We start from the raw sequence: 27,964 nt of genomic DNA on the forward strand, positions 1-27,964 counted from the left end.
TACCAAAGTATCCTGGCTAATTGCCTACACTACCGGGTACCGGTTGTCAATATCAGAAATTCCAGGGTATTTTAGGAGATCATCTAACTGACCGGGTCAGGTAGTTCTGTTTTGATTTTACTCAGAATCATTAAGGGAAACTTTCCAAGGAAATAAGACTGGTAAGAATTAAGGTAAAGCTTTATTTACTAACAATACATTTTCTATTCTGGGGTTTTCTGCCCTCATAACAGAGTTTGCTCTTTCAAAGTAGGCTACACTTCAACAGTAAAAACACAACAAAAATATTACGGTACATCGTGATCAATGATTAAACACTAGCCTCTAAGAATAAATAAACATGAAAATATACTATACACATTCCTTTTCAAGATTTGCACAGCCCTATATTATAATTTACAAGTTCTTCAACCTATTGCATGTTATATCAATGTGCCTTAATGTAAAGTAAACGAACATGTCCCTTGCCTGCAGCCTCAAACTTGTACCCAGAATCTGGAAAAGATACAAAACGTTAGCCTATAATTTAGGTATGGTACACACGCATATTAGAATATCAATCAATGTTATAAATGTACTGTAATGTTATACATTTTTTAATTTGCTAAATATTTCTGGTGTAATGTTTCCATAATTTACAATAATTTATCCTCCAAACAACAAACAACTGCGTATTGTTGTAAATTTAGCCTAAAACTTCCAAACTTCCAGAAGTTGATCCCATGATCTTTGACACACTTTAATGCATACTAGCAGCCAGCGTCACTTTGTGACTTCTGTGATATATTTGAATTAATTTACAATTTTCTATTGATCTGAGTTAAGTTGAAAATTATCAATTTTTTAATTGAACTTACCACTGACTTATAGCCTAATTTTTTTTAAGCAAACCCTAAATATAACTTTATGTGATTAGTTTTGCCAATCTATATATATCTATCTATCTATATATTAATAGGCAAGCATGTTTCTTTAAAACCTTTTTTCTCAGCTCGTGTGCATCGCAGGGAAAATCTACGCATACTGTTGGAAAGATATTTTCCTGTAGATGTGCAGAATGCTTTTAAAAATTAAAATAGGCTAACAAATAAGAACAAAAAATGAATTTGAAAACTTCAAAAAATTAACATGGACCATATGGGTTGCCATGATGGTGACGAAATAACAACAAAATGTAAACAGAAAATCAAAACAAATGGAAGAAATTCCAATGTTTTATTTACAGTGTGGGGAGAAAATAGAGAAGTCTCTACATTAATTATTTTTGGTCGAGTTTCGACCACAGGACGACCACTAGTACTTATTTAATACGCAAGCAGTTTTTTTGTGACAATTACTCCTCCGAAACTACTGAACCGAATGACATGTTTTTGGTGTCATTGGAAAGAGCGTAACGTGAAGTTGTGCAGGAAACTTTCTTTTTAGGGAAATAATTAGAGAGTGAGGCCCTGGGGCCCTTTAAAGTTTCGTATTTCTCCATAAGATTAACATGGGAAACAAAAATTGTTATGAAACTCCAGCTGTTGTCAGAAATTAAAAGTGAGAAGAAGAACATATGTTAAATGTAAACAGTCAATAAGTTTGCTACAAACATTTACTGACTTATAACACTAAAAACTAGAACACTAAAAAACAAGATCAGCTCTTGAAATATGATAAGATATTTACAAACAATTTTTATTGTATTGATCTGTTATGTACATCTTGAGTATTTCCATAATCTTTGAGTTGAATATTTTAAAGTCATCAGAAATTATGACTGTTATTCGTTTTAAAATAACGCCTGCAATATACTTAGCAATTGCTCGAATTCGAGCAACCTGTACACTAGTATATATATAAAAGGCAAAGCCCTCACTGACTCACTCACTCACTCATCACTAATTCTCCCACTTCCCATGTACCTAGGAGGCTGAAATTTGGTACACCGATTCTTTGGGCATTAAATATGAAAACTAAGTAGTTTTTATTCTGATCGGGCTTTCGGGCTCCGCCCCAGTGGCTCTGGAGTTTCCCATGTTAACCTTATGATTTTTCATATTTAAAAGGAATTAATGAATCTTAACAGCAGTTTCAATTAAACAAGTTGGTTCTGTTCTATGATGTTAAAAATAGCATTAAAGTTACGAGGATTACCAACAGGGTGCAGCACTATTATTTTTTTAATTTATGACAACAGCTAATTTGCAACCAAAAGGCGAGTGAGCGTAGCGAACGAACTTCAACCAGGACGTGATTGAGCCATGCGAATACTTATGAAGTTAAACGGGGCAAAGCCCGCGGGTACAGCTAGTACAATATAAAAACATGAATAAAAAAGTGAAACAGACTTTAATTAAAAACAAAAACTTCTTTAGATAAGTATGGTATTTCAGCCTATGTCCTTAATTTCCACAAAAACTAATGTAAGTCATTTTCTTCTTCACATTTTAAACAAATACCATTACAATATTTTAGCCTACTTGAATTCACTAAAACATCAATAAAACATACTATGAAAACGCAAAATACTATGAAAACACAAAATCTAACGCAAGTAATTTTCTTCTTTACATTTCATACAAATAATATTACAATATTTTACGGTACTTTCCTGTTAAAGGGAACATTCATTATTATCGATGATTTTTTCGATATATCGATATTTTTGTATTCCGATCCATTACAAATTGACAACTGATCTTGTTTAGGTGGATTAAGAAATGAAACTGTTCTAAGCTAACCTAAAATAACCAACCAAACTTGTTGTATTATTTAAAAATTTCTTTTGATAACAGAAAAGGCAAGTTAAACACAGAATTTTTAAATGTCACACAGCAAGTTTGGTTAGTTATGTTAGGTTATTTTTTTTAGAACAGTTTCATTTTATTATTGTTTGTTGATAGGTACTGGACAATATTTATCGTAGTTGTCAGCTGATATGTTTCAATTGGTTAATATCGATATATCGAGAAAAAAAATCATGGATAATAATGAATGTTCCCTTTAACAGGAAAGTATCTATTTTACTTTAATTCACTAAAACATCACCAACTGTAACCCCATTTTTGTATGAATATAAACAAAACTGTATCATGACCATCTGTTTTGATGTAATACATTTGTTTACATAAAAACAGATGGTCACAACACATTGGACATTTCATCTAAACAAATGTAAACTTGAAAAAGTTTAGATGATTGACAACAGAATTCAGCACAAACTCTGAAAGTTTAAAAGCCTGCAAGCTGTTGGCCCGTCCTACGTACGGGAATCGAGTAGTCCATTAAAACTGTATATAGTGTGCCTATTACTAATTCAAGCATAGTTTAAGCAGTTCAAAATTTATAGTAAAGATGTGATCATTCATGTGATCATTGTTATTTTCCCAACATTTCCTCAAAAAGTCGAGTAGTAAAATAATTTTGATAGGCTAAGCTTTCTTTTGAAGATTTGTGAGCAACATTCGTATATAGCCAATGGTTATAGAATCTTACTTAGTTTCCATAATCAATGACAAAAGCACAAAGTAAATAAACTAACCTCTTAGTTTTATAGAATATTTTTTTATTCAACCAGCTGTTAGTCACAGTAGAAACTCGATAACAAGACTCCCATGGGGATTGTTAAATTAGACTGGTTATCAAGGTTGACTTATTATTGAGGTTTCTAATAACATGTGATTAAGGGTAAAATAAATTCAAGGGGATTTGATAATTACACTTGTTATCAAGGGTGACTTGTTATCGAGGGTCTTCTTCTCAAGGTTTTACTGTATAACAATTTATATTTCACTTAAACAAACTAAATATTTTAAAGTCTGCTCAAAAAAATAAATTAGAACATCTAGTAATTTACTATGTAAAAACTCTCATCCTCTTACAGAATAAATGAACGTATCAATGGTTATAGCATTACACATAGTATAAATAAGTCAATTCTACATTATCTAATTTCATTTTCATCCAAAAGCTGAATTTGTGTTGAAAATGCTGAATGTTTACAGCTGTTACGTTAAGCAAATGGTATTATACAAAAGCTAGAGTAGAATGTTAGCGCCGGCTGCTAGACTTTTTGAAATTTAAAACTTAATTTCTAGAAACCTGAAACCCTAAACTAAAATTATGGCTATGACATTCCCTAGTTCTCAAAATTATCTTTCTTTCAACAGAAAAATCATGAAAATCCGTCAAGTGGTTGATTCAGAATCGTGAAATAAAAAAACCCTGTTTTAATATATTTGATAGGAAGGGCTTGACGAAAGACATTTACGGGATATCATCCAAACCTCTAAAAGGCACATCTAGAGAAAAAGAACCTTAAATTGATACCCAATATGCCTAAAATTAATTTAGGGGTTGATTTGCTGAATGCAAAAATCCAACAAAGTCTTTTAATAATACTTATAGATTTTAGGCAAAGGCGTGTGAAAGGCAAGTGTTGATTGAATGAGATGACAGCTTTGTTACTGACTAAGGTCAACTGGTTCTTAAGCCACTAACTTTGCCAAAAGCCTGAAATGGTGAAAGGATTTATAAACTTGACTACGGTACCAAGTTGCAGCACATGTCCGGTGTTTGTTTTGAGTTAACTGCGTCACAGAGACAACTGGAGAATGAGAGAGTTGCGAGACCTTAGCCACCATTTGTACTAAGGGATGAAGTACATTGGAAGTAGGGGAATAGGGGAATGTAATAAAGCTGGTTGATTCTTCTAGTTGGTACCAACATTACATTTTACAGTGTCTCGGTATTCTAGCCTAGTTGGCGTACCAGTGCTAACATGAATTTATAGCTCAATGGTTGAATCACACTCACAATTACACTTGTGAGAATGGTAGTTTTGTTATGTTACACATGCGCCTGAAACGCCTTTGGAACTCACAGTACAATCCTAGATCTAACAATAGTATTAAGTTTCACAAAACTTTATACAGTATATTCCATAAACAAAGTTCCAACCTTTGAGAAGTGGTTTTATTGGTGAAACAAAACCAAGATTTTACTGAAAATAACACTTTTCCAAAGCTTCATTGTTTACCAAATATCTACTACTAGTGTACATGTTGCTCGAAATCGAGCAATTGCAAAGAAGTACTGGAGTTATTTATAAACGAATAACTTGTTTAAAAACTAATAACAGCCATAATTTCCGATTATTTTAAAAGAGTCGACTAAAAGATTATTAACTAATCGAAATACTCACAATTTACATAACAGTCCTATTTCCGTTTAAAGGGTTAATTTTTAACTATCAAACTGCCCATGGACGGGAAAAGGTAAGCTTACAATTTAAGTCAACGTAAAAAGGCTGTCAGCTTTTATAATGTACCGTACCTAAGTTATTTAGCCAATTTGTAGACAATAAGGTGTAGGCTACTTTAAACTCTACAGGACAGAGTTAGGCAAAAACTGGCAGAACTCTGAAATGGTGTTATTTATCACAGGCATACTCATATGGCAAATCTTAAAGCTTATATCGAAACACAAATCAACATCCAAAACTATACAAATTTTTAATACAACATAGATAATTTACACATTGACTGTTTACAATTAACATATGTTCTTCTTCTCACTTTTAATTTTTGCTTCGCAACGGGAAAAATCTGTTTCATAATCATTGAAATAGATTTATAATAAATAATCCATCATACGATTTGGTCTCTGGAATGCCAATGGCTTGGTCAAACATCACCAAGAACTTAAAGCTTTTATTATACAAAACAGAATTGATGTCATGCTTATATCTGAAACCCACTTTACTGATCTTAGTTACTTTAAAATTCCAAATTTCTCACTTTACCACTCAAACCACCCAGGCAACGTTGCTCATGGTGGCAGTGCTATCTTGATTAAAAACTTCATATCACATTATGAATTGCCCAAATATCAACACAACCATCTTCAAGCTACCAGTATAGTAATAGAAAATAGGTCTGGACCGCTCACTATATCCGCAATATATAGCCCACCTCGTCATAACGTCACTTCCCAAAATTTTACAGACTTTTTAATACACTTGGCCCCAGGTTCTTAGCAGGTGGAGACTACAACGCAAAACATCCCATGTGGGGCTCAAGACTAGCTAACCCAAGAGGTCGACAACTATTGACATCAGTCACCAATAACAATTTTCAGTTTATATCAACAGCTGAACCAACATATTGGCCCACAGATCCTCAAAAAATTCCTGATTTGTTAGATTTCTTTATTACAAAAGGAATTGGTCAAAACTATATTGATGTGAAAGCAAGCCTAGATTTGTCGTCAGACCATTCACCAATTATTGTCACCTTAAGTTCGACTGTTGTGTGTAAAGAACAGCCTCTTAAGCTGTTTAATAAATCTACTGACTGGGACATATTTCGAGACAGAGTAAATGAAGAGCTTTCTCTAAAAATACCTCTTAAAACTCCAGATGACATTGATGACGCTGTAGAAAATTTTAACAATGTAATTCAACAATCTTGCTGGCAAGCGACTCCTAATATACAAAACACAGGAACCCATTTAACTTCCTACAACTATCCATTACATGTAAAACGGAAAGTTGCTGAGAAGAGAAGATTAAGAAGAATTTGGCAACAGACTAGAAATCCGAGAGATAAAACTAAATTTAACAGAGCAACTCAAGAACTTAAGAGGGATCTGAAAAATTTAAAAAATGAATGGTTTTCTGAATATACAGGTAATTTGTCACCTGATAAAACAACAAACTACTCTTTATGGAAAGCTACTAGAGGGATGAACCGTCCAAATATCCTGATACTGCCTATCTCTAAGTCCGATGGAACTTGGGCAAGAAACGATATTGAAAAATCTGAAGTGTTTGCAAACCACTTGGCCGCAGTGTTTACTCCCAATCAAAATCAAAATAATAATTTTAATAATCTTGACGAAATTCTTGAGTTCATTGACTCACCAAATCAGTTATCACCTCCAATAAAGCCCTTTACTCCCTCAGAAGTTTGTAAACAAATTAAAACTGTTTAAAGCCCCTGGATACGACTTAATCACGGGAAAAGTAATGAAAGAGCTTCCTAGAAAAGCATTCATATACCTGACACTCATTTTTAATTCAATTATACGGACTGAGTATTTCCCGTCACAATGGAAAGTTTCAGAAATAATCATGATAGCAAAGCCAGGAAAACCACCCCAACAAGCAAGTTCATATCGACCTATCAGTCTACTTCCAATAACATCCAAATTGTTTGAGAGGCTCTTCTTGAATCGTCTACTTGAAGAAGTAGAGGACAGAAACTTGATTCCAAATCATCAGTTTGGGTTTCGACGGGAGCATTCCACAGTTGAACAAGTACATAGATTGGTTAATACAATTAAAGAAGACCTTGAGAAAAAGAACTATTGTACAGCTGTCTTTATCGATGTAAGTCAAGCCTTTGACAAAGTTTGGCACACAGGCCTACTTTATAAACTCAAACTGAATCTTCCTCATACATTTTATATGACAATTAAATCATACCTAACCGACAGATATTTCAGAGTTAAATTTGGAGATAGCATTACAAAATTGTACCCAATTCAAGCTGGCGTTCCCCAAGGAAGTGTTCTCGGACCTGTACTATATACTCTGTTTACAGCCGATCTACCTGAAAATGTGAATACTTCTGTGGCCACTTTTGCTGACGATACAGCTATTTTAGCGTCCCATCCTGATCCAGTGGTAGCTTCACTTAATCTTCAAAATTCCCTAGATGACTTAGAAGAATGGTTGCAAACATGGAAAATAAAAGTGAATGAGAGCAAATCTACTCATGTGACCTTCACTACCAGATTAGGTACTTGTCCTCCTGTAACCTTAAATAATGTCCAAATTCCGCAATCCCACGATGTGAAATATCTCGGCATGACGATTGACAAAAGATTAACCTGGAAAACCCATATCTGGAATAAAAGAATGTACCTAAATTTAAAATTTAAAAATCTTTCCTGGCTCCTAAATAGTAAATCAAAATTGACCATTGCAAATAAATTATTACTATACAAAGTAATACTGAAGCCAATTTGGACTTATGGAATCCAACTGTGGGGAACGTCCAGTATGTCGAACATAAACATTATCCAACGATTTCAGTCAAAAGTTTTAAGGTTCATTCTGCAAGCCCCGTAGTATGTTAATAACAATATCCTTCACAAGGACAGTGGAATTCCTACGGTTGAAGAGGAAATAACCAAATTTAGTGCAAAATATCTAAAGAAACTTGAAAATCACCCTAATCACCTGGCTCTAAACCTCTTGGACAACAGCACCAGTATATACAGGCTAAAAAGGATTCATGTTTTGGATCTAAGCACACGTTTTGTTTGAACAATTTAATTTTCCCTTGTTTATTTACATATTTATGTTTTCATTGAAATATTTTTAAGTTAGCTCTGTCAATGGACAGAGATTAACTAACGTTTTATTAAAATTTGTTATTGTATTTGCTAAATGTTCTAAAAATGAACAGATTGTAAATAAAATTGTGATAAAAAAAAAATAAAAAAAAATAAAGTTTAAGATTAAATAAACCCAAGGCCCTACCACATAGTTGTTTTTTTTTTATCAGCTGTCTGAAATTGAATTGTGAAATAGGCATTTGACAGTTCTGGTTGTTTACGTTTAAATGTCAAAGCAAATTGTAAACATTGTAAATTTTCTCATGCTTCCATGGAGACCAATTATTAATATTTAATTTCTAACAACAGCTGGAGTTTCAAAACATGTTTGTTTCCCATGTTAATCTTATGGAGAAATACAAAATTTTAACGGGCCCCAGGGCCTCGCTCTCTAATTATTTACCTAAAAAGAAAGTTTCCTGCACAACTTCACGTTACGCTCTTTCCAATGACACCAAAAACATGTCAATCAGTTCAGTAGTTTCGGAGGAGTAATTGTCACAAAAATCCTGCTTGCCTATTAAATAAGTACTAGTTGCTCTGCCCGTGCTTCGCTACGGGGTGAGAATACAGAAAATAATAATTCGGTTTTACTTTGAGATACTATAATATACTATAACAAACAGTTACAACACACTTACCAGGAAACATATAGGTAAAGGCTCAATTGTGCTTATTGATTATTCAAATGAAGATCTCTCAATGTATTACAATACTATCATTTTATATAGTGTATAGCATTTAAAATATATATGCTAAAGTATAATTCATTGACCACATGGCACCAAGAAACAATTCTCCTTGTAAACAAATTAAATTAAATAGCAGAACAGCATTTCTGACAACAGCTGGAGTTTCATAACAATGTTTGTTTCCCATGTTAATCTTATGGAGAAATATGAAACTTTAAAGGGCCCCAGGGCCTCATTCTTTAATTATTTAGCTAAAAAGAATGTTTCCTGCACAACTTCACGTCACGCTCTTTCCAATGACACCAAAAACATGTCAATCGGTTCAGTAGTTTCGGAGGAGTAATTGTCACAAAAAACTTGCTTGCGTATTAAATAAGTACTAGAGGTCGTCCAGTGGTCGAAACTCGACCAAAAATATTTGATGTACATACTTCTTTATTTTCATCCCTCACTGTGAATTAAACATGTGATTGGAGTTTCTTCCATTTGTTTAGATTTTCTGTTTATATTTCGTTGTTATTTCGTCACCAGCATAGCAACCCATTAAATACATGTTAATTTTTCAAAATTTTAAATTCATTTTTCGTGCTTATTTTTGAGCCTATTTTAATTTATAAAGGGATTCTGCACATCTACAGGAAAATAGCTTTCCAACGGTATGCGTAGATTTTCCCTACGATTCACACGAGCTGAGAAAAAAGGTTTTAAAGAAACATGCTTGCCTATTAATATATAGATAGATATAGATGTTGACTTTTATTAACTAAACAATGTTTCTACCAATATTTATGAAACACGTGTGTCAAAGTATTAAATACATAATATAGAGACAATATCCCACTTTACTTGTACAATGGAATGGGCACACGTGAGGGACTAAGGCTAAAGGTGTAGTGACGTCATATCTCCAGTGGCTAATGTCTTCTCTTGAGACAACACGATTACCGTAACGAGACAATGTGATTTCAGCGGTGTTCGTGGCATAGTTGGTAGCATTTCGGATTGATGTTCAGGAGGTCCCGGGTTTCGAAACCTCTCGGGGACATTAACTTTTTGTCAACGATTTTTGATTGGAATGCGAATACTTCTTAACTGTACATCTTTTTTTAGAATTTGTTGCATTTATAATTTTATTTATGAACAGAATTTTTTTTTTTTTTAATATTGAACCTTTATTTGATTTTTATCTTATATCTTGTTTATAGTATCAGCAAGTTTGGTTGGTTAGGTTATGACAGTTTAATTTTATAATACTACATTTTAAAATTGATTTTATAATTATAAAAATTATAAGTAATCATTAATTAGACTTTTATCATATATAGTTTTTATATTATCAGCAAGTCTGGTTGGTTGGTTAGGTTATGTTCAGTTTAATTTTAAAAATTAAAAATTTATTTTAGATTTTAAAAAATTATAATTAAAAAGTTAACTTTATAACAAAAAATTAAAAAAAAATTAATTTAAATTTTTTAACTTAGCGTTTCTAGCGGTGAACGCTGACACTACAAGATATGTTAGCCTTAGTCCCTCCCGTGTGCCCCACCGCTTATACAACACTCTGTATTTACTTAGCAGGTGATTACAAAACAAACTAATATCTAGTAACGGTAACCAAAAGTGAACTTACCGGAAGATATGTGAATCATATCTCCAGGAGAAAGGGTATGATGTGATCCCAGGTGGACAACTTTGGCTTTTCCCTCGATTACGACAAATGTCTGTTAAAAGGATTACATAGCATTAGACAATTTGGATTTAGGCCTAAGTCGAAATGAAAAATACATACACATTTTTTTTTCAAATTCATATAGATATATATGTGTCTGTTAGCGCGATAACTTGAGCAAAAATGATCCGATATTGATGAAACTTTGTACCATTTTTAACCCTAAAAACAAAAAATTTTGCAATTTCTTTTTAAACCGTTTTGTAGAGCTTAAACAAATAAATAATTTAGTATATTGAAGCGCGTTGTATGCCTAACGGTAACGGAGAAAATTCAAAAATAGTGTAATTTGAAATTTCCATGCTATTCTTATGGAGAAAACTAGCAGCAAAACCTGGCTTTGTCCGGGTAAAATTGTACAATGTACAAGTGGTTATGGAATTTTTTTTTCTGTTTTCATAGATGCACACATATCTTGGTACTATTCAATCATCCCTTTAAAAATGAAAAAAAAGCTTTATGAACCTCATAAAGCTTACTCCAACACCAAAATGACTTGCAGGGCTTTGATAGGTTACCAGTGATCTGGATACCGGTAACCAATTTAATTTGTCATAAAGAGATCACCTGCTATGGCTCTTGTTAAACCTGAGCTTACTCCCACAGATCTTACCAAGTTTGATCGTATTTAGAGTGACAGTTTTATTCGAGACAGTGGGAAACATGGGAATGATTTAATTTAAATATATACTTACAATGTTTGCATTTTGTCCCTGAAATATTATATCTGGAACAACCTCTAAGTAACCAACATCATTTTTATCCGTTTTCAGACTTTTAGCGATAATTCCACCATTGGCGTGGTTAACTTTAAAAACAACATCTACAAACCGAGAGATCTGAACTGCAACAAGAGAACAAGACAATTAGACTGATGATACAAAAAGGAAAAATACCTTCAAAAAAGTGTTGAACATGTTAGGCCTAAAGCGTTTGATATTTATAAGCTTATTCTTAAATATTGGGTCTTTCATTAAAAATGAGTTATGCCAAGTACCAATCACGAAACATATAACTTCATTGACAAAACAAATTAAATATAGACTTTCAGCCGTGCTGCGGTTACCATAGGATCTGGCGTACTCTGCTGGGAGCGCCATGTAGTTACGTAGTGTGTACGCCGTAACTACATGGCGCTCCCAGCGGTGTGCGCCAAAACCTATGGTAACCGTGGTATGGCTGATGGTCTATATTTATTTCAATTTGTCTATGATAACACCAATAAACAATTATATTGATTTCATGCCCAATAATACAAAACAAAACTGTAAATTTGATCAAAAGAAAAATATTTTACTGTGAAGATTAAAATAATATCTCAATTTTTCAAATTGAATGAGAAACATTAGAGTTTTTAAGTAGTTGTTAGTTGTATTTTGAATAAAAACTAACATGCTCAATGTAGGCTACTAGGAACTATTGTCGGGACCACATAAGTTTGCAGTTGAGGGAGGAGCCTATTTATCATATGGTTTTGAATGAACCAATGAGAACCATGCGGTGTTGCCAAATCTAATAATACCAGCTGATTTGAAAATATTGCTTAGTATATTTTAATTAGTGTTGGGCGATGTGGCAGCGTCGCACTAGCCTTGTCTTGTGATTGGCTACCACCAACTGCAAACTTACGTGGTCCCGACTTTAGGAATATTATTTCTTACTTCTATATAGGCTTTAGGAACTTAATAAAATCATAAAAATCATGCAATAAAATGAGGAAATTAGGCCTACCTGAGTTTTCTTTCTCTTTACTAGACACCTTTCTAACTCTACTTTGAGGTTTTACATCAATACTAGCACTGCCTTTGGGTTCAATCTCCTGTAGAACATCAGTTTTACTAGTTTTCCTAAACTTTATTTTATCACAACTTTTCTGAACATCATTGCTCATTTTCGCCCCAATATTTTCATTCTCTTTGAAAACACACCCGTCTTTATGATCTTCACTATTACTTGGTTTTAAGTCGTTCAAATGATTTTCCTCATTCACTCCGAGTTTGGGCTTTGTGCTAGGTTCATTGTACTTTTTATTTGTCTCTTCAATTTTGTTTTTATTAATATCGCTATTTACAAATTCCAAGACACTTTCATCAATATCCGTGGTTTTTTTACATTTCCCCCTCCACTGTATTGGGAAGTTATCGGCTAGTTCGAGTGAGAGACGTACATTTTCACTTCTTTTATTGGTCTTAGAGGATTGGTGAATAGAAGCTCCGGGTTTGTAAATAGGGAATACCTCATCATCATCATCATCATCAATTTCAATCAAACTACGGTTGTTACTTGGGGAGCCAGGCAGCTTGGTCACAGTTTGTGGTTTGGTGCTGGAAGTTTTTAACTCCTTTACAACTGAAGAAACACTTTCTGATGAATTTGATTTAGTGTTTTTATTATCTTTGCTACCCACAGCAAGACGAGTTAGTCGTGTATTCGTAATCATACTGCTACCTATAAGCAGATGAAAAAATGAACATTTATTATTATGTATTATTCTAGATTTATTTATGTACATAAAAATGCAGTTACTCGTTATTTTGGATTAATAGGAAAAAATCTAGACACCAATAAATATTCTTTAGAAAACTGTATAAAGAATTTACATCAATATAAATTTAACCGCAATAGACAAACAGGGTGAGAGGTAGGAACAGGGTGTCTAGTTTATTTCCATTATAAAATTCAAGACTAATTCTAGACTTTTCAAGACTATTTCCAGATTTTTCAAGACTAGTTTTTTCAACAATTAGTGAACGTTGATACCAAAATGTATTGATTCTCGATTCTTGATACCGATACCAATTTTTATAGCTTAACCAAATTTTCTAAATAATACTACACCAACCCCTGTCTTTGTCATAAAGTAGTATTATGATAATGTGGAGTTTTCAAGTAAAGAAATAATGCAGCAATAAAAAATTCAAACTAGCAAATTTGGTTGTTTTTTTTAATCATGAAATCTTCCGCGTACCGTACGTTTAGTTAGACATCATCATTGACTAAAGCGGTTACAAAAACGTGATTGTCTTCGTCGGCGCGGAAAAATCCTGAACATTTCTCGCGGCTGTTTAGACATCACCTTGACCTTAGACATCAAATTGGAAACCTCAAAAAATAAATTTAAATCAAAATTGAAAAAGTTTCTTATCAACAAGGCTATGTACTCCTTTGAAGAGTTTTAGTTCCATAAGTTATATTGCTTTATTTCATAAGTTGAAACTTTTGGTTTTAAAATAATTTTATCTATTATTTTAATTTTGATATTTTCATGTTTAAACTTTTATATTGCACTGCTTGTTTTACTTTATTTGAGCTGAAAGAATGTTCATATGGATGGTATGTTGTTACGCCATGCTTGATAGTTATGAGTATTTTAGTTAAGTTAGATTTGTTAAATTACTCTTGACGCCATTCCTGTATCTATGTATTGTACTTTAATGAATAAAGTTCCCCCGCGGTCACGGAAACGTCATCGTCGTCGTCCGGGATCGCGGTCAAATCATGAACATTTCCCGCGGCTGTTTAGACATCACTGTCATCTCCCGCGGTCACGGAAACGTTATCGTCATCTCCTGCGGTCACGGAAACGTCATCGTCGTCGTCCGTGATCGTGACAAAATCATGAACATTTCCCGCGGCTGTTTAGACATCACCGTCATCTCCCGCGGTCACGGAAACGTTATCGTCGACGTTCGCAATCACGGCAAAATCATGAACATCTCCCGCCGCCGTGTAGACATCATCGTCGTCTCCCGCGGTCACGGAAACGTCATCGTCATCTCCCGCGATCACAGAAACGTCATCGTCGTCGTCCACGATCGCGACAAAATCATGAACATTTCCCGCAGCTATCATCATATATCATCACAGATATCATCGTCGTCTCCCACCGTCACCGAAATGTCATCGTCGCCTCCCGCCGTCACGGAAACGTCATAATGAACATTTATTGCGGCTGTGTAGACATCGTCATTGACTCCCACGGTCACGGAAACGTCATTGACTCCCACGGTCACGGAAACGTCATCGTCATCTTCCGCGGCCACAGAAACGTCATCGCCGTCTCTCGTGGTCACGGAATCGTTATCGTCGTCTCCCGCGGTAACGGTAACGTTATCATCGCCCCAGCGGTCACGGAAAGGCCATCGTAGTCTCCCGCGGTTTCGGAAACGTCATTGTCGTCTCCCGCGGTTTTGGAAACGTCATCGTCGTCATCCACTATTGCGGCAAAATCGTGAACATTTCCTGAGACCGTGTAGACATCCAATGATGATGGCTTTCGCGGTTACGTAAACGCAAGACGACGATCGCGGCAAAATCATGAAAATTCCCGACTTTGAAATCAAATTTAAGACTAAATCCCGACTTTTCAAGACCATTTTGAAATTCAATACTAATTCCAGATTTTCCCGACTGCTAGACACCCTGTAGGAAACATCGCACATGATCGAGGAGTTCCTCAGATCTAAATTGAACAGATTTATTGAGGAAAATAAAGAGCAATAGATCTGGTTTTAATAAGATGGAGCTACTAGCACACACTTCACAGTATTCTGTGGCAATTTTGAGATAAGAGTTATTTCCTGGACGTCTTCTCACTTTGCAAGGGGTCATCATTTTGTCCGTTAAGTCAACTGATTTGTCAAATAACAATTTTTTTCTTTGGGAACATTTAAATGCACAAGTGTAAAAAGCTCGCCCTAGAACCCTGAAAGTACTTAACCATGCAATCACCCAAGCAGCGACTGGCATTCTACAAAAAATGACACAGAGAACTCTGGAAAACTGGTAGAAAAGGCTTTGTCAGTGGGTCAATATGGAGGACCCCATTTACCAGACATAACTTTTAAAATCAAATAGTAGCCTATAAAGGCAAGGAATTGGCATTTTATAACATTTTGAAATACTTTAGGTCTTGTACAAGTCAAGGTAGAACTAATTGTTGGCATTGAAATGTTGTTAACAATCAAGATTTTTGCTAACCTGGAGCTCGCTCCTTTGTTTTCTTTTCTTCATTCTTCTTTGGACTGGATTTTGTGACTTGACTGTCTTGCTTAAGTTTTTTTGGAGGTTTTAAAACCAATGTTGTATTTTCCTCTGAGTCAGAATCCAAAATAACTGGAATGACACAAAAAATAAATAAAAGATAGCAAAGATAATATGAAAATGCTAAATAACAGACAAAGATAGTAAAAATGTTGACTCAAGTAAGCTGCCTTACAATACTATATAGTCAAAATAACTTTATTAACTTAAAAAACTTCATAATAATCACTAAAAGTGTTAGAATACACAAAATCAAAAGTTCATTTGGAAGATAATTAAAATCATACAGACACACAGATTAACACTTTGACTCTTTTTGGTTACCGATTTATCTGGTTACAGGATTTGAATAACTCAAAAATCATTTGTATATTGCTAACTTGTAAATAAAGTAGGTAGTAAAGAAAAACTATTAAGGTATAGATTTACAGGTGTGTACATTGCCTGCCGGCCGTCACACTCCTCTGTATGAAGGGCTTTGTGAGACATGGTAGTGAAGGTGATTTAACATTGATTGATGGTAATTGTACTGCCCTGTACTTGCCAATTTGAAATTAAAATTTCTAGCTGTTACAAGAAAATACTGAGCTACACTTACTTGGCTCAGGAAACATGTTGTAAAGGTTGCGAGAGAGGGACAATGCATTGTTACCAACTTCCTTACGGTCCACTCCAAGTTCCTTGAAAACTCCAGCTGTTGCACTTTCCGGTTTGGCTATGACAAACAAGTTACGTATGTCAAGTTAGTTATGACAAAGAAAACGTACAATTGTAGGTTTAAATGTGACTAATATATGCAACAGTTTAGTCTTATGAAACAATAAGATAATTCTAATACTAAATAGAAATTATACTTGTTATTTTTGGTGCAGACATATCCTGGCAAGAGCATAGTTAGGCATATCTTAAACGTTGGGGGTTTTTTTTATTCACAGATTTTGAATCAACCACTTGACAGTTTTTAATGATTCTGCTGTTGAGCAGGAGATCAGTTTTGAAAGGAAGGGAATGTCACAGCCAAAATTATTACCAAGGGTTTAGGTTTTTAAAAATTTAGTTTTAATTTTTAAATAGTTACAGCCAATACTAACAAATTAATTAAAGTCTAACCAGTGCAATATTATTTGCTTTTAACTAACAGCTGGTTTCAAACTGTCATTGAAATGTTCACCCTACATTTTATTTGCTTACAAAAATAATGATGCTCGGTGTTTGTTACATATTTTGAATATTTCACTTTAAAATTTAGTTTTCTACTGTAACGCGTTTATGAGTAAATGTGTAGTTTAAATTTTTAACTATATATCTCAATGCTATGAAAATGTTAACTCATGTTTAAAAAATATTTTTTTCATCAAATTATCGCTTGATTGTTTAACTTAGCTATAACTGGTTCACATCTTTGATAATTATTTTTCTTGATGTTTGAATGTATGTATGCCGGCATACCAATATGTTGGTTAAGGTAAGTTTCATTACTTCAATTCCCAGGAACATGTCGCGGCGCATGTCCCATGTAATGTTTCATGCCGTTTTTCATTCCAGGGATGTGGGGCACAAGTCCCGCTACTACGACTGGCAGATAAGGTCAGTTGCTCTCATGTTGTGATGAGGTCAGTTTCGGTAGCTGATTTTGATTATATTGTGTTCTAAAAATCACCATGGATGAAATAGCAGTACTGTATGTTTTTAATTATGGCTGGTACATAAAATAAACTTAGGAGAAAAAGACAAAACAACCTAGATGGAGGATAAGAATTTCTTTTTATAAAAGACCATCGGAAGGCTCCTTTAACTCATTGATGATTTGTGTGTACAAAGTGCTATTTTGGCACACACACTTCACTCACCCTTGCACTTGTCCTTAGTGACCTCCCTAAGGTACTGCAACCTTAAGTTGCAGCTTCTTATCTACCTCAGCATCAGTGCACTCCAAACACAACTTAATTAGCCTCGAAACCTTACACTTTGACCAATCCATAGCTGTGCGGATAATGGTAAAGCAGAGAGTACACGAAAAATCTCTAATCGCACCGACAAGCTGAAACTGAGTATTGCTGAGAATTTGAAATGCAGAGGTCTGCCCAAATTAAGTGTAATCATGATGCCAAGGTCCGGTCAAAATTGTAAGCGGACTAATTTGAATTGTTTTGATAGTTCGGTTAAGTTTGTTAACTTACTCAAAGTGACTCTTACAGGATTAGTTTTGTCAATTCTTGTTTCACTGCACCAAGTAAAATAATTTTTAACTGCCTTTTGCCAAAACTTGTTCATAACATGTTTCATGACATGATTATGGGTTCATGACATGATTATGGGTTCATGACATAATCTTTTTATAACTGAGATAGTCATTTAAATATTCGAAAGATCCTAACTCAATGTTATAGCTGTTGCAATTAGCACCAATAAGCCTTTTTAAATTGAGGAGAACTGTTTAAAAAGTAACTCTTTCATCTGTTAATATAAAATACCCCACCGCAGCAAACCTGAGGACTAAGCGAATTTCCATTTGCCTGAATTGATTTTCAATTAAATGTATTTAATTAACATTAGGTTTTATGAGTACCTAGGCTTGCTGCTACAGGGAGGGTAAAAAGTGTGTTTTTGGTAAAATATATATAACTTAATATAAAATAAATAAATTTACCAAGTTTGATCAAAATATATCCATAAAAAACAAACTACAACATTTTACAAAATTCTCCTTAAGAATAACATGGGAATTTTAAAATAACAAATTTTTGAATTTACTCCGTAACCAATAATAGTACAAAAACTATTTTGATATACTAAATTGTTTTTTTTAAGCTCTTTAAAAAGGTCTGGAGAGAAATTTGGATAGTTTGTTTGGGATACTTGTTGTTTTGAGGGTCAAAAATTAGAAAAACCAATTTTTACCCCATAAAACCCTGTTCCCATGGTACGATCATGCTGGTTCGCGAACTTATTCAAGTTTATTCCGCCTTACACCTTCAAACTAAATTCCATCAAAATCGGACAACAATTATTTAAGTTATCGTGTTCATGGACACACACACACATATATACAGGGTGAATAAAAAGTCAAGACCCCCCCTCTAATATTTTTCCAATTAAATATACAGAGATATCCTTTTGGTGGTCATGCAATCTTACCAGGAAGTTTCATTTTATGATTTTTGAAAATTTTGAGTGGATTTGGGGGGCAACTCAAATATTTAAATATAACCCCCTTCAAATGACACCTCATTTTGAAGTGTTTACAAAAACTTAAAGAATTGTGACAACTAGAGGTCTCTATCCAAAATGGTAGCCTGTCAAATGTTGTGGAAAATCAATGGTAAAATTGGTTCGTAATGGTAATATTGGCTACCATTTTGGATAGAGAAGAGATAGCGAACTCTGGTTTTCACCCATTCTTTAAGTTTTTGTAAACACTTCAAAACGAAGTGTCACTAAATAAAGGTTTAGATTTAAAGATTTTGAGAGTCCCCCCAAAAGGGGGGATTTGGGAGGGCAACTAAAAATTTGTCAATAGAAACCCCCATCAAGTGACATCTCATTTTCAAGTGTTTACAAAAACTTACAGAATGGTGAAAACCAGAGTTCGCTATCACTTCTCTATCCAAAATGGTAGCCAATATTACCATTACAAACCAATTTGACTATTGATTTTCCACAACATTTGACGGGCTACCATTTTGGATAGAGAAGAGATAGCGATCTCTAGTTTTCACCATTCTTTAAGTTTTTGTAAACACTTCAAAATGAGATGTCACTTGAAGGGGGTTTACTTTTGAAATATTTGAGTTGCCCCCCAAATCCTCCTTTTTGGGTGATACTAAAAAATTTCAAAATCATAAAATGAAACTTCCTGCTAAGATTGCACGACCACCAAAAGGATATATCTGTATATTTACTTGGATATTAGAGGGGGGTTTTGACATTTTATTCACCCTGTATATAGGTATGTGAACGAATGGTGTTTTTGGCCTCTGGGGACATTAAAATGAGAAAGTAAATCAGTCTCAGGCCTAGGTCTGATACCACCTACGGTTATAGCTACTTCCCTATAGGGAAATTCGCTAAAAGGAAAGAATTAAAGTTATCCCTGCAACTGAATTGATTTACATTAAAGTAACGGGTTGGTCTTGGTCAGCATCAGAATGTGGGTGCCGAGGCTGCACAGGTGAAGGAGACAATAGACTAATCCAAATTTTTTTCGTCCTATGGATCCGAGGCATGAGCTCAGGATTGTTTTTCACATTACTTCAGGCTAGACCTAGGGGTTGCGGCATTATCACTTAGATATCCATTAGTGATTTGGCGGGATTTGAACCAAGTACCTCAGGGATCGAAGTCCCACGCTCTAACTACCACACCAGCTCTCTCCCTGTACTACTCCCTATAGGGCCAGTAACAATATTAATTAGGCCTAAACAATATAACAATTGATTAAACTGTATCCAGGATTAAGTGTCCAGCATAACTGGCACTAACAGAACCGACAAGACCTGCTATTCAGAGATATATACTTATTTATTGTTTCAACGGCTGACGCCAATACATATGATGATTAAGGTTGTGATACAATTTAACAAGAAATAACAAGATGCAAGTGTGATACAATTCAGAACAGTAACAAGCTACGAGATAACAAGCAACAATAAATACAAGTTGACAAACTGGAACGAATTCACAATAACGATCTACTAATTCAAGGAAATTATTAGATAATGCCATTTGAGTGCAAAAACAGAAACAAAAATCATATCATGAAACAAAACAAGCAAAGCAACAAAGCAACCCAAACATAACAGAAAATATGCAAACCGTAACTGCCGTGATAACTAACAAAACAAAAAAGGGCAGAATAAAAATTTGCGTAACACAGAGAGGTGCAGGCACAAATAATAGAAATAACTTCACTTCACCACTTCGAAATCACCACACATTTCTTGAAAGCAGCCAGCGACATATTGAAAAGGTCAAAATCATCAGGTAGAGCATTTACGAGACGTTGGGCTCTAGGCAATGGGCTGAAGAGACGATAGTTGGTGCTGAGATGGTTATGAGAGAAGAGGTCCTTGGATCTTGAAGATCTACCCGCCCAGAAGTTCAGAAGTTTATACTAACCACAAAGCAGAACTAAGGGAGACAGTATTTTTAATTTAGTTAAATATTGAAACAGGCGCAGTTCTTACACTTAACATGTATTAGTATCTGCAGAAAATGCTAGGTAGAAAGTCTACAACTTTATTTTCTGCAGAAAAATTCTCTGTTCTGCAAGTAGTAACACTACAACATGTCTAAAAATGCTAAAACAGGCAAAGTTAGGGTCACATGGTCCTTTCTTACACTTAACCTGTATAAGTTTCTACAGAAAATGCTACATAAGAAGTTAATAACATTGTTTTTTGCAAAAAATATATCTGTAGAAAGTCTACATCTTTATTTTCTACAGAAAAACTGTCTGTTCTGCTAGCAGTTACGCTACAAAACGTCATGATTACAGAAACAAAAGCTGCAACGTCAATATTCGGTTCATCGATCTTGAGTATGAATGCATAGAATAACTGAATTACTAAAGCGGTTCAATGTAATTTACATACAGTAGGCGTATTTGAGCAGATACAGCATTTGAACACTTTTTTCCAAATATTCATTAAAACTATCACACATACGGTTCATTTACACACAACTTGGACCGTGTAAGCCCACAGAAATTGTTTGCATCTATCCTAGTCTGTTGCAGTTTAAAACATTCTGCTTTGGGGTACTGTATTCTAGTAGCCTACTGGCCAGTTACATTATATATTAGGATTTGCGACAATGAGTAGTCTCAATCAAACAAATTAAATATTTACACTCTGTACTAGGTTATACTGTCAATCAGGTGACAACAGCTACTGGCTGAGATTGATTAATAAATAATCAGTGATTCAGTTCAGGCGACAATTTCAACGTAAAAATATTAGGGAAGTTATCAGAACAATTGACTAGTTAACCCATAGCAAAACCTCAAAACCTGTAGGCTAATTGTTATGACAATATATTTCTGTATTATTTGTTTGTTTGTTTCATTCATTCTTTCAGTTTAAATTGATCACTTTACAACCCAACATTAGGCCTAGGTCTGATAAATAAAACAAAAAGATTTAACAGGTTGCAAGTTACGCTACAAAATATAAACCTTAAATACAACACGTTGCTTTGGTGATAGTAGCGTAATAGTAGAATCAGTGTAGTTATAACTTAAGGTTGCCGTTAAAATTTTGGAAGAAATCAACCGGTACCCAGACCGTCCCCTATGGATCCCTTGGAATAACTTTTATTCTATAGGGCCACCCTATTTTTATTTAGGCCTAAAACCAAACTTCCACTGCCATTGTTCTCGTTGAGTGATTATTTATAGTCTTTATTATTCCAAACCAGGGGCAACCATCAAATTTTGTACAGAAATTGGAGTGAGAAGGTGAGTAAGATGGATCTATTAAAGTGTTTTTTTGGTTTAGGCCTATTTATAAGAAAAAGAGATTTTTTTACAATTGTAAAACTATTGGATTTAAAAAATATCCTTAACTTATTCGAGGCCTATAATCGGATGAAATAATGTGAGGTTAACTTATGTGCCATTTGTTTACAAAATGATTGTTCACATTTAAACTGCCAGAATTTTTCTTTAGGCATGTAAAGTAGTTGTTCAACTTTGTTGAGGTATAATTTCTATAAAGTAAGCCTAAGTAAAGATTAGTGTTAGTGTGAGCATTGTGGTCCAGTATACTATCATTGACTTTATATCTATAAAGTCAAAGATACTAAGTAATTTTGTGAATAATTGTGACAGTGAGTGAGAAGTCTAACAAGGAAAATTGAACCTTACAATTGAACGTTGAACTTAATGCTCCAGTTGTTGCAAACCTACTGAATAAGCAAATATTTAGTTTCCAAGACTGTTAGATTTTCTTATCTTATCAAATAACAACTTACTTTCTTTTTTGCTTACAACTCTCCGCTTCCTAATAGCTCCAGTTTTTACCGAAGTACTTGGTTTTGAAGATACAGTTCTGAACAGAAATAAAACATGGAACATCAAAAATTGGTAGGCTTGGTAACATTTTGAAACGAGAAATCAAATAAAAGTTTAAAAGTATAAAGTTGTGAGTAAATCTCAAACTTAATAGGCCTACTTAGAACCAAACATTTTACTCATAGGCCTACAGCTCTAAGAGTAAGGGTAAGTGTTTCGGGTATTGGAGGATCACATAAACATAAACAAATAATGTCACTGGCCAGAAAGTAAACATGATTAGTTTTAAAATTCATTTTAGGCTTATTGCCTTGCGTATTACGTCACAAGTTTTATACAAGAGGTTAATTTATCTTTTCCTATCTATCTAGAAGTAGGCTAACTTAATTCTCAAATAGTCTATACCGGTATGGCAACACATACACACACACACAGACATCATAAAAAAAAAAAAATTATCCAGGGGGACCCAAAATGGTTATTTTTACCCAAAACTCAAACTAAAAATGTTTGACTAAAACAATTAGGCCTGGCGCACACAGTCGATTTTTTGATCGGCCGATTGAAGAATCGGCCAAAAATAAATCGGCCTTGATTTAAGTCTAGGCGCACACGTGGCAATTTTTTTGTCGAGAAATGGATTTTTTTTAGTGCGTTTAAGCTATCCTAAAATGGACTTTGTTGAATTAACCTGTGTTTGTGCTCTTCTAATTAGACCAAAGAAAAAAGAAGACAACTTAAATATTGGGTTCATCCGATAGTAAGTCAGGGACTTTTAAATCGACAGTTTTATAAACTATACACTTTACGTGATGACAGTAAAAAGTTCTTTAATTACTATAGAATGTCTGTTGAAAGTTCCAGTTTTTATTATAACAGCTGTGGCCTTTTTTAGCAAAGAAAACAACACAACTCACACTGAAGTTCACAGACTCCTGTGGAGAACAACAAGCGACTGGCCGATTTTTTTAGGCGCGGACTGATAACAATCTGTACGTTACAGATTTTCGGGCGACAATCGCCTCGCCTATGAATCTGTGGCAAAACCCAGATTTTAAAATCTGCGCAATTCTTGATCGCCTGTGTGCGAGCTTCCATTCAAATACATGATGCACAGATCGGCCGATGAAATAGTCGCCTCAAAATAATCGCTCGTGTGCGCCTAACCTTACTTTCTCAAAGCCTACTAACTTTAGTCTTAATGTCAGTTAAGAGAGGGTGGGCTGTATGCCTAACCTTTATTTATTTGCACAATATCACATTTTTAAGTGCTTGCTTTGCTTAACTTATGTTAGCAACATCTTCAGATTCAAACTATACCTACTTCAATAGCAGACCATTTGGGACCTTTGAATTAGACTTAGATAGTTCATTGATGGGAGAGAAATCCACGTCTTCAAACAAACTGGCAATATGCCGGGTTCTTTCCGGATGAGGTGTGCTTGAAACAAGCACATTCTTTTTTCGATTCATTTTCTGGAATAGAACATGAAATTTTTAATCATTCCAAATATAAAAAATCCAACATAAAGCAAAGTTTGTCTCCCAACTCTTTTTAACAAAATAGAGAATGGTGGTCAGTGAATGTTTTAGGCTTGACTTACCAGTAGGCCTAAAATACCTTTATGTTAGGCTACTGTAACTTAATTTAGACGTTTGACTGTACATTATTAGCTCCAAGAGAAAGGGACAGCAAACAATAAACAAACACTAAATACAAAATCATACGGAACGTATGATAGACGTATCGCGTGAACATAGACTTAGACTTGGAAATGAAACAAGACAGCGAAACGCTAGGACTCCCAACCTGGGAACAATGAATCCGGAAGAATAAGCTGAGATTAATCTTAATACCTGTTAAGGGAAACATTCAATATTATCGATGATTTATTTTGGATATATCAATATTTTTGTTTTCCTTTACGATCCATATTCCATCTATTTTAATATCTTAAAACACATTTAAATTACAGACAGACAGACAAACAGACATAGCAAATATGTCTAAGTTATACCTTACTTGGTTCAATAGCCGAGTTATTGAGTTATAGCTCGTACAGTAGAACCTCTTTAATCCGAAATGTCCAATAAACCGAACGCCTCACTGCTGTACTCTGTGAAAAGACTTTTCACCAATATGATCGACTGTCCTGAGTTACTTGATCTTATCACGTTTAGAATCCCCACGGCTACTCGGACCCAGGAGTTGTTCCACCGACATCAGTGTTCAACCAGCTACGGATTTCACAGTCCTGTTCCAAGACTCCATCGTCAGGAGAATACTCTAATTCAGCATCACGATTATGACTTCTTTAATGACAGTGATTCTGCACTGAAGAGGATCTTCTCCAATTGAAGATAGCTTCCTTTTCCCCTTCTTGTTTCTTCGCTGTGTTGTGTGTGAGGGGGGTGAAAGCAGAGTATTGGGGTTAGTGTCGTGCTCTTTAACCACTTGTTTTCCTCCATTATGTACCACATGTTCTCCTAGTTTCAATATATAAGCCATCTTTTTATTCAAGTCCAATCATTGTCAAACGATCACATTTTTTGCCTTCTTGTTATTGTTAAGTTAAATATGGGATAAAATTCCGGCGACCCGATACTGAACTTATCATAGGCCTAGTTGTCAGCTAATAAGTTAAGTTTCAATTTGTTAATATCAATATATCGGATAAAAAAATAAAATGTTTATATATCGAAAAGAAATCATTGATGATTTTGAATGTTCTCTTTAGCCTAACAGGAATGCACCTAATACTGTTCCATTGCTTAGGAAATATTATTATTAAGCTTGTCCAAACCGAACAAATAGCCTACATCATTTAAGTTAGGCCTAGTAGGTAACTCAATCAGTTTTGAAAATTACAGTAACTTAGGCCTAATTCATTCGATACCGATAGGCCTACTCTAACATTTCTTACTACTGTTATAATACCATTTAAGCAATACCGATAGCCTACTCTGAATATCAAAAGGAAAATTTCGATGCCTAGGCTACTAACTTCGTATCGGAACGTCCCTTAGGCCTATTACAAGTTGTTTTTACGTAGTAGGCCTAACTTAATGTCATTAAGTTAGGCCTACTTGTGTCTAATAAGATACTGTCCAAATACTTATAATACTTAACATATAATAATAGACTATGTAACATTTTGTAAAAAAAACTGTGTAACTGTCCATTGATAAGCTATGAATAAACAAAGGACTGCTCAACTACAACTAACTTAACTTACTTAGCCTTTATTGAAGCTTAAGCAATGTATATTTGCCTAATACATGCATAGGTAAAATGTAGTTATGTATATACTTACTTACAAAGATAACGTGTACGATAAGAACTAATGAAACTGACAGGTTTTTACAGACACCATCCAGATAAGATAATCCAAAACTACACACGAACACAACTAATCAACTACAAACGGTCCTAACTTATTAAGAACTAAGAAGATATCTCAGATTTCATATTATTCATCTCTGTTACGATTTAGGCCTAGTTAAATTTAAATTACGCAGTACTAAGCAATGAGAAGTTAATAAAATTATTGACAACGTCAGGAGTTTCGAGGTTAAAGCTGTGCTGCTGAAAATTCGAATCTTCAATCTTCTAAATGATTGTTTTCATTTGATAATTTCTTGTTTTCTTCATCATTCTACCGCCAAAAGATACACAACATAGAGTAAAACTTAGATAAATGTAGTCAATAAGGACATCCATTGATTAAACATGTATGGTCGTCGGCTGGTCGTCGGCACTATAAATTAATAATACAAATTAATACATTTCGGAATATATTTTATCGGCAAGTCATTACTAACTGGAGAAAACAATAAACGTTATATTTCTTAATTGAGTATTATTTAGTACTTAAAAAATGTTTTTGGATCACCTCAATAATTATGAACCTAATATTCTAATTGATGGCATTCCAAGGACAAAACTCATTTTTTTAGGAGTAATGCCTTTTCCTACTTGTGGAAGCTAGTAGTGTGGTGCTCGCACATAAACAGCCTCCTCATCTCCTAGGACGCTAGCCTGGAACTGTGATTGACATTGACAGTTACGCCAGGGCATTCCTGGTCGAGGTTAAGCCCGATTGAGGAATAATTAATTGACTCATTGCCATAAAATCGCAAGGTCTCTAACTTATACCGCATTGGGACCTACAGAATATAATTTGATGTACCTTTGTTACGGACGACCTTTTTTCACCACGGCCAATCAAGGGTGGAATTCCTGTGTTCATGTGTATAAAAGTCCTGCCCACCCGCTAATCTACTAATTTAGAGCACTGATGGCCTGGCCTGGAACAACTTACACACACTACAGCATCGCACATTACTTAATTCATACTAGATCATTCGATAGAGCCACTTTGAGGCTCGATATGGGTTATCTAGGGGTTTTATATTTGACCTCATGGCAGAGGCGGCCCTACATACAGGCGAACAAGGCGGTGCCTGGGCCCCATGCTTTTCAGGGGCTCCACCATTGACTATATATAACACACTACTAGTCTTATAGTCAATGGCTCCACACAGCCGTATTTCAGGTAGGCCTTCTATTGAACTTCACCTTGGGCCCCGCAATTAATCTCTAGGGCTGCGACTGCCCCAAGGGCCCTATTTTGAAATGGTTGAGAGTTAAATCAATCGTCAACACTCAACCACTTCAAAAATAGGGCCCCAAAAAGTGTGGACTGGACTGGACAAAGCGCTAGAAGCAGTTCCAGATGTCTTTTCTGGGAGTAGCTATATATAGCTACTCCCAGCTGAAGCTATAGCTACTCCCAGCTGAAGCTATAGCTACTCCCAGCTGAAGCTATAGCTACTCCCAGCTGAAGCTATAGCTTCAATGATTTTCTGTGACGTATGAGTTCTTAAAACGATGTCATAGAAATGGAGATACAATAGTTAAACACCAGTTGCACTCAAAGATGAAGGCATGCTGGCCCGTGTCGTGTCTGCTGTGACATAGGATAGTTTGATCAGTCTAAGGTGACCACCTTTCAAATTTTATACAAATAAAAACTTCAAAAGAAATTGGATGTGACTGAGAGGGCTTTCAGGCCCTGTATGAGGAGTGGAAAACAAAAATCT

The 27,964-nt window shown here is 34.7% G+C and overlaps 1 protein-coding gene across 4 annotated transcripts; it reads right to left on the reverse strand.

Moving 5' to 3' along the window:
* Window positions 1-162: 162 nt before the first annotated feature.
* LOC129001612 (uncharacterized) lies at window positions 163-26,853 on the reverse strand. 4 transcript variants are annotated; one of them, XM_054428976.1, is made up of 9 exons: window positions 26,838-26,853; window positions 24,186-24,337; window positions 22,822-22,898; window positions 16,448-16,564; window positions 15,787-15,921; window positions 12,538-13,254; window positions 11,502-11,650; window positions 10,708-10,798; window positions 163-495 (listed from the first exon to the last, which is right to left on the reverse strand). In XM_054428976.1, the coding sequence occupies exons 2-9, from the start codon at window positions 24,332-24,334 to the stop codon at window positions 428-430; spliced, it is 1,503 nt and encodes a 500-aa protein (XP_054284951.1). In that variant the 5' UTR covers window positions 24,335-24,337; window positions 26,838-26,853; the 3' UTR covers window positions 163-427. The 4 variants fall into 4 exon arrangements, with proteins under 4 accessions (XP_054284951.1, XP_054284949.1, XP_054284948.1 ...); XM_054428974.1 differs by lacking the exon at window positions 26,838-26,853 and adding an exon at window positions 26,180-26,453; XM_054428973.1 differs by lacking the exon at window positions 26,838-26,853 and adding an exon at window positions 26,176-26,453.
* Window positions 26,854-27,964: the final 1,111 nt, after the last annotated feature.

The sequence above is a fragment of the Macrosteles quadrilineatus genome, unplaced genomic scaffold, assembly GCF_028750875.1.
Source record: "Macrosteles quadrilineatus isolate MER2022 unplaced genomic scaffold, UCM_ALF_1.0 Scaffold_8__2_contigs__length_117827958, whole genome shotgun sequence".
Lineage (NCBI taxonomy): Eukaryota > Metazoa > Arthropoda > Insecta > Hemiptera > Cicadellidae > Macrosteles > Macrosteles quadrilineatus.

Coding starts and splice junctions, on each gene's coding strand:
- LOC129001612 (XM_054428976.1), bottom strand. CDS start 24,334: ATGAATCGAAAAAAGAATGTGCTTGTTTCAAGCACACCTCATCCGGAA. Junction 22,899..24,185: donor CCAAATGGTCTGCTATTGAA/GTAGGTATAGTT, acceptor ATTTCTGTTCAG/AACTGTATCTTCAAAACCAA. Junction 13,255..15,786: donor AACAAAGGAGCGAGCTCCAG/GTTAGCAAAAAT, acceptor ATCTGCTTATAG/GTAGCAGTATGATTACGAAT.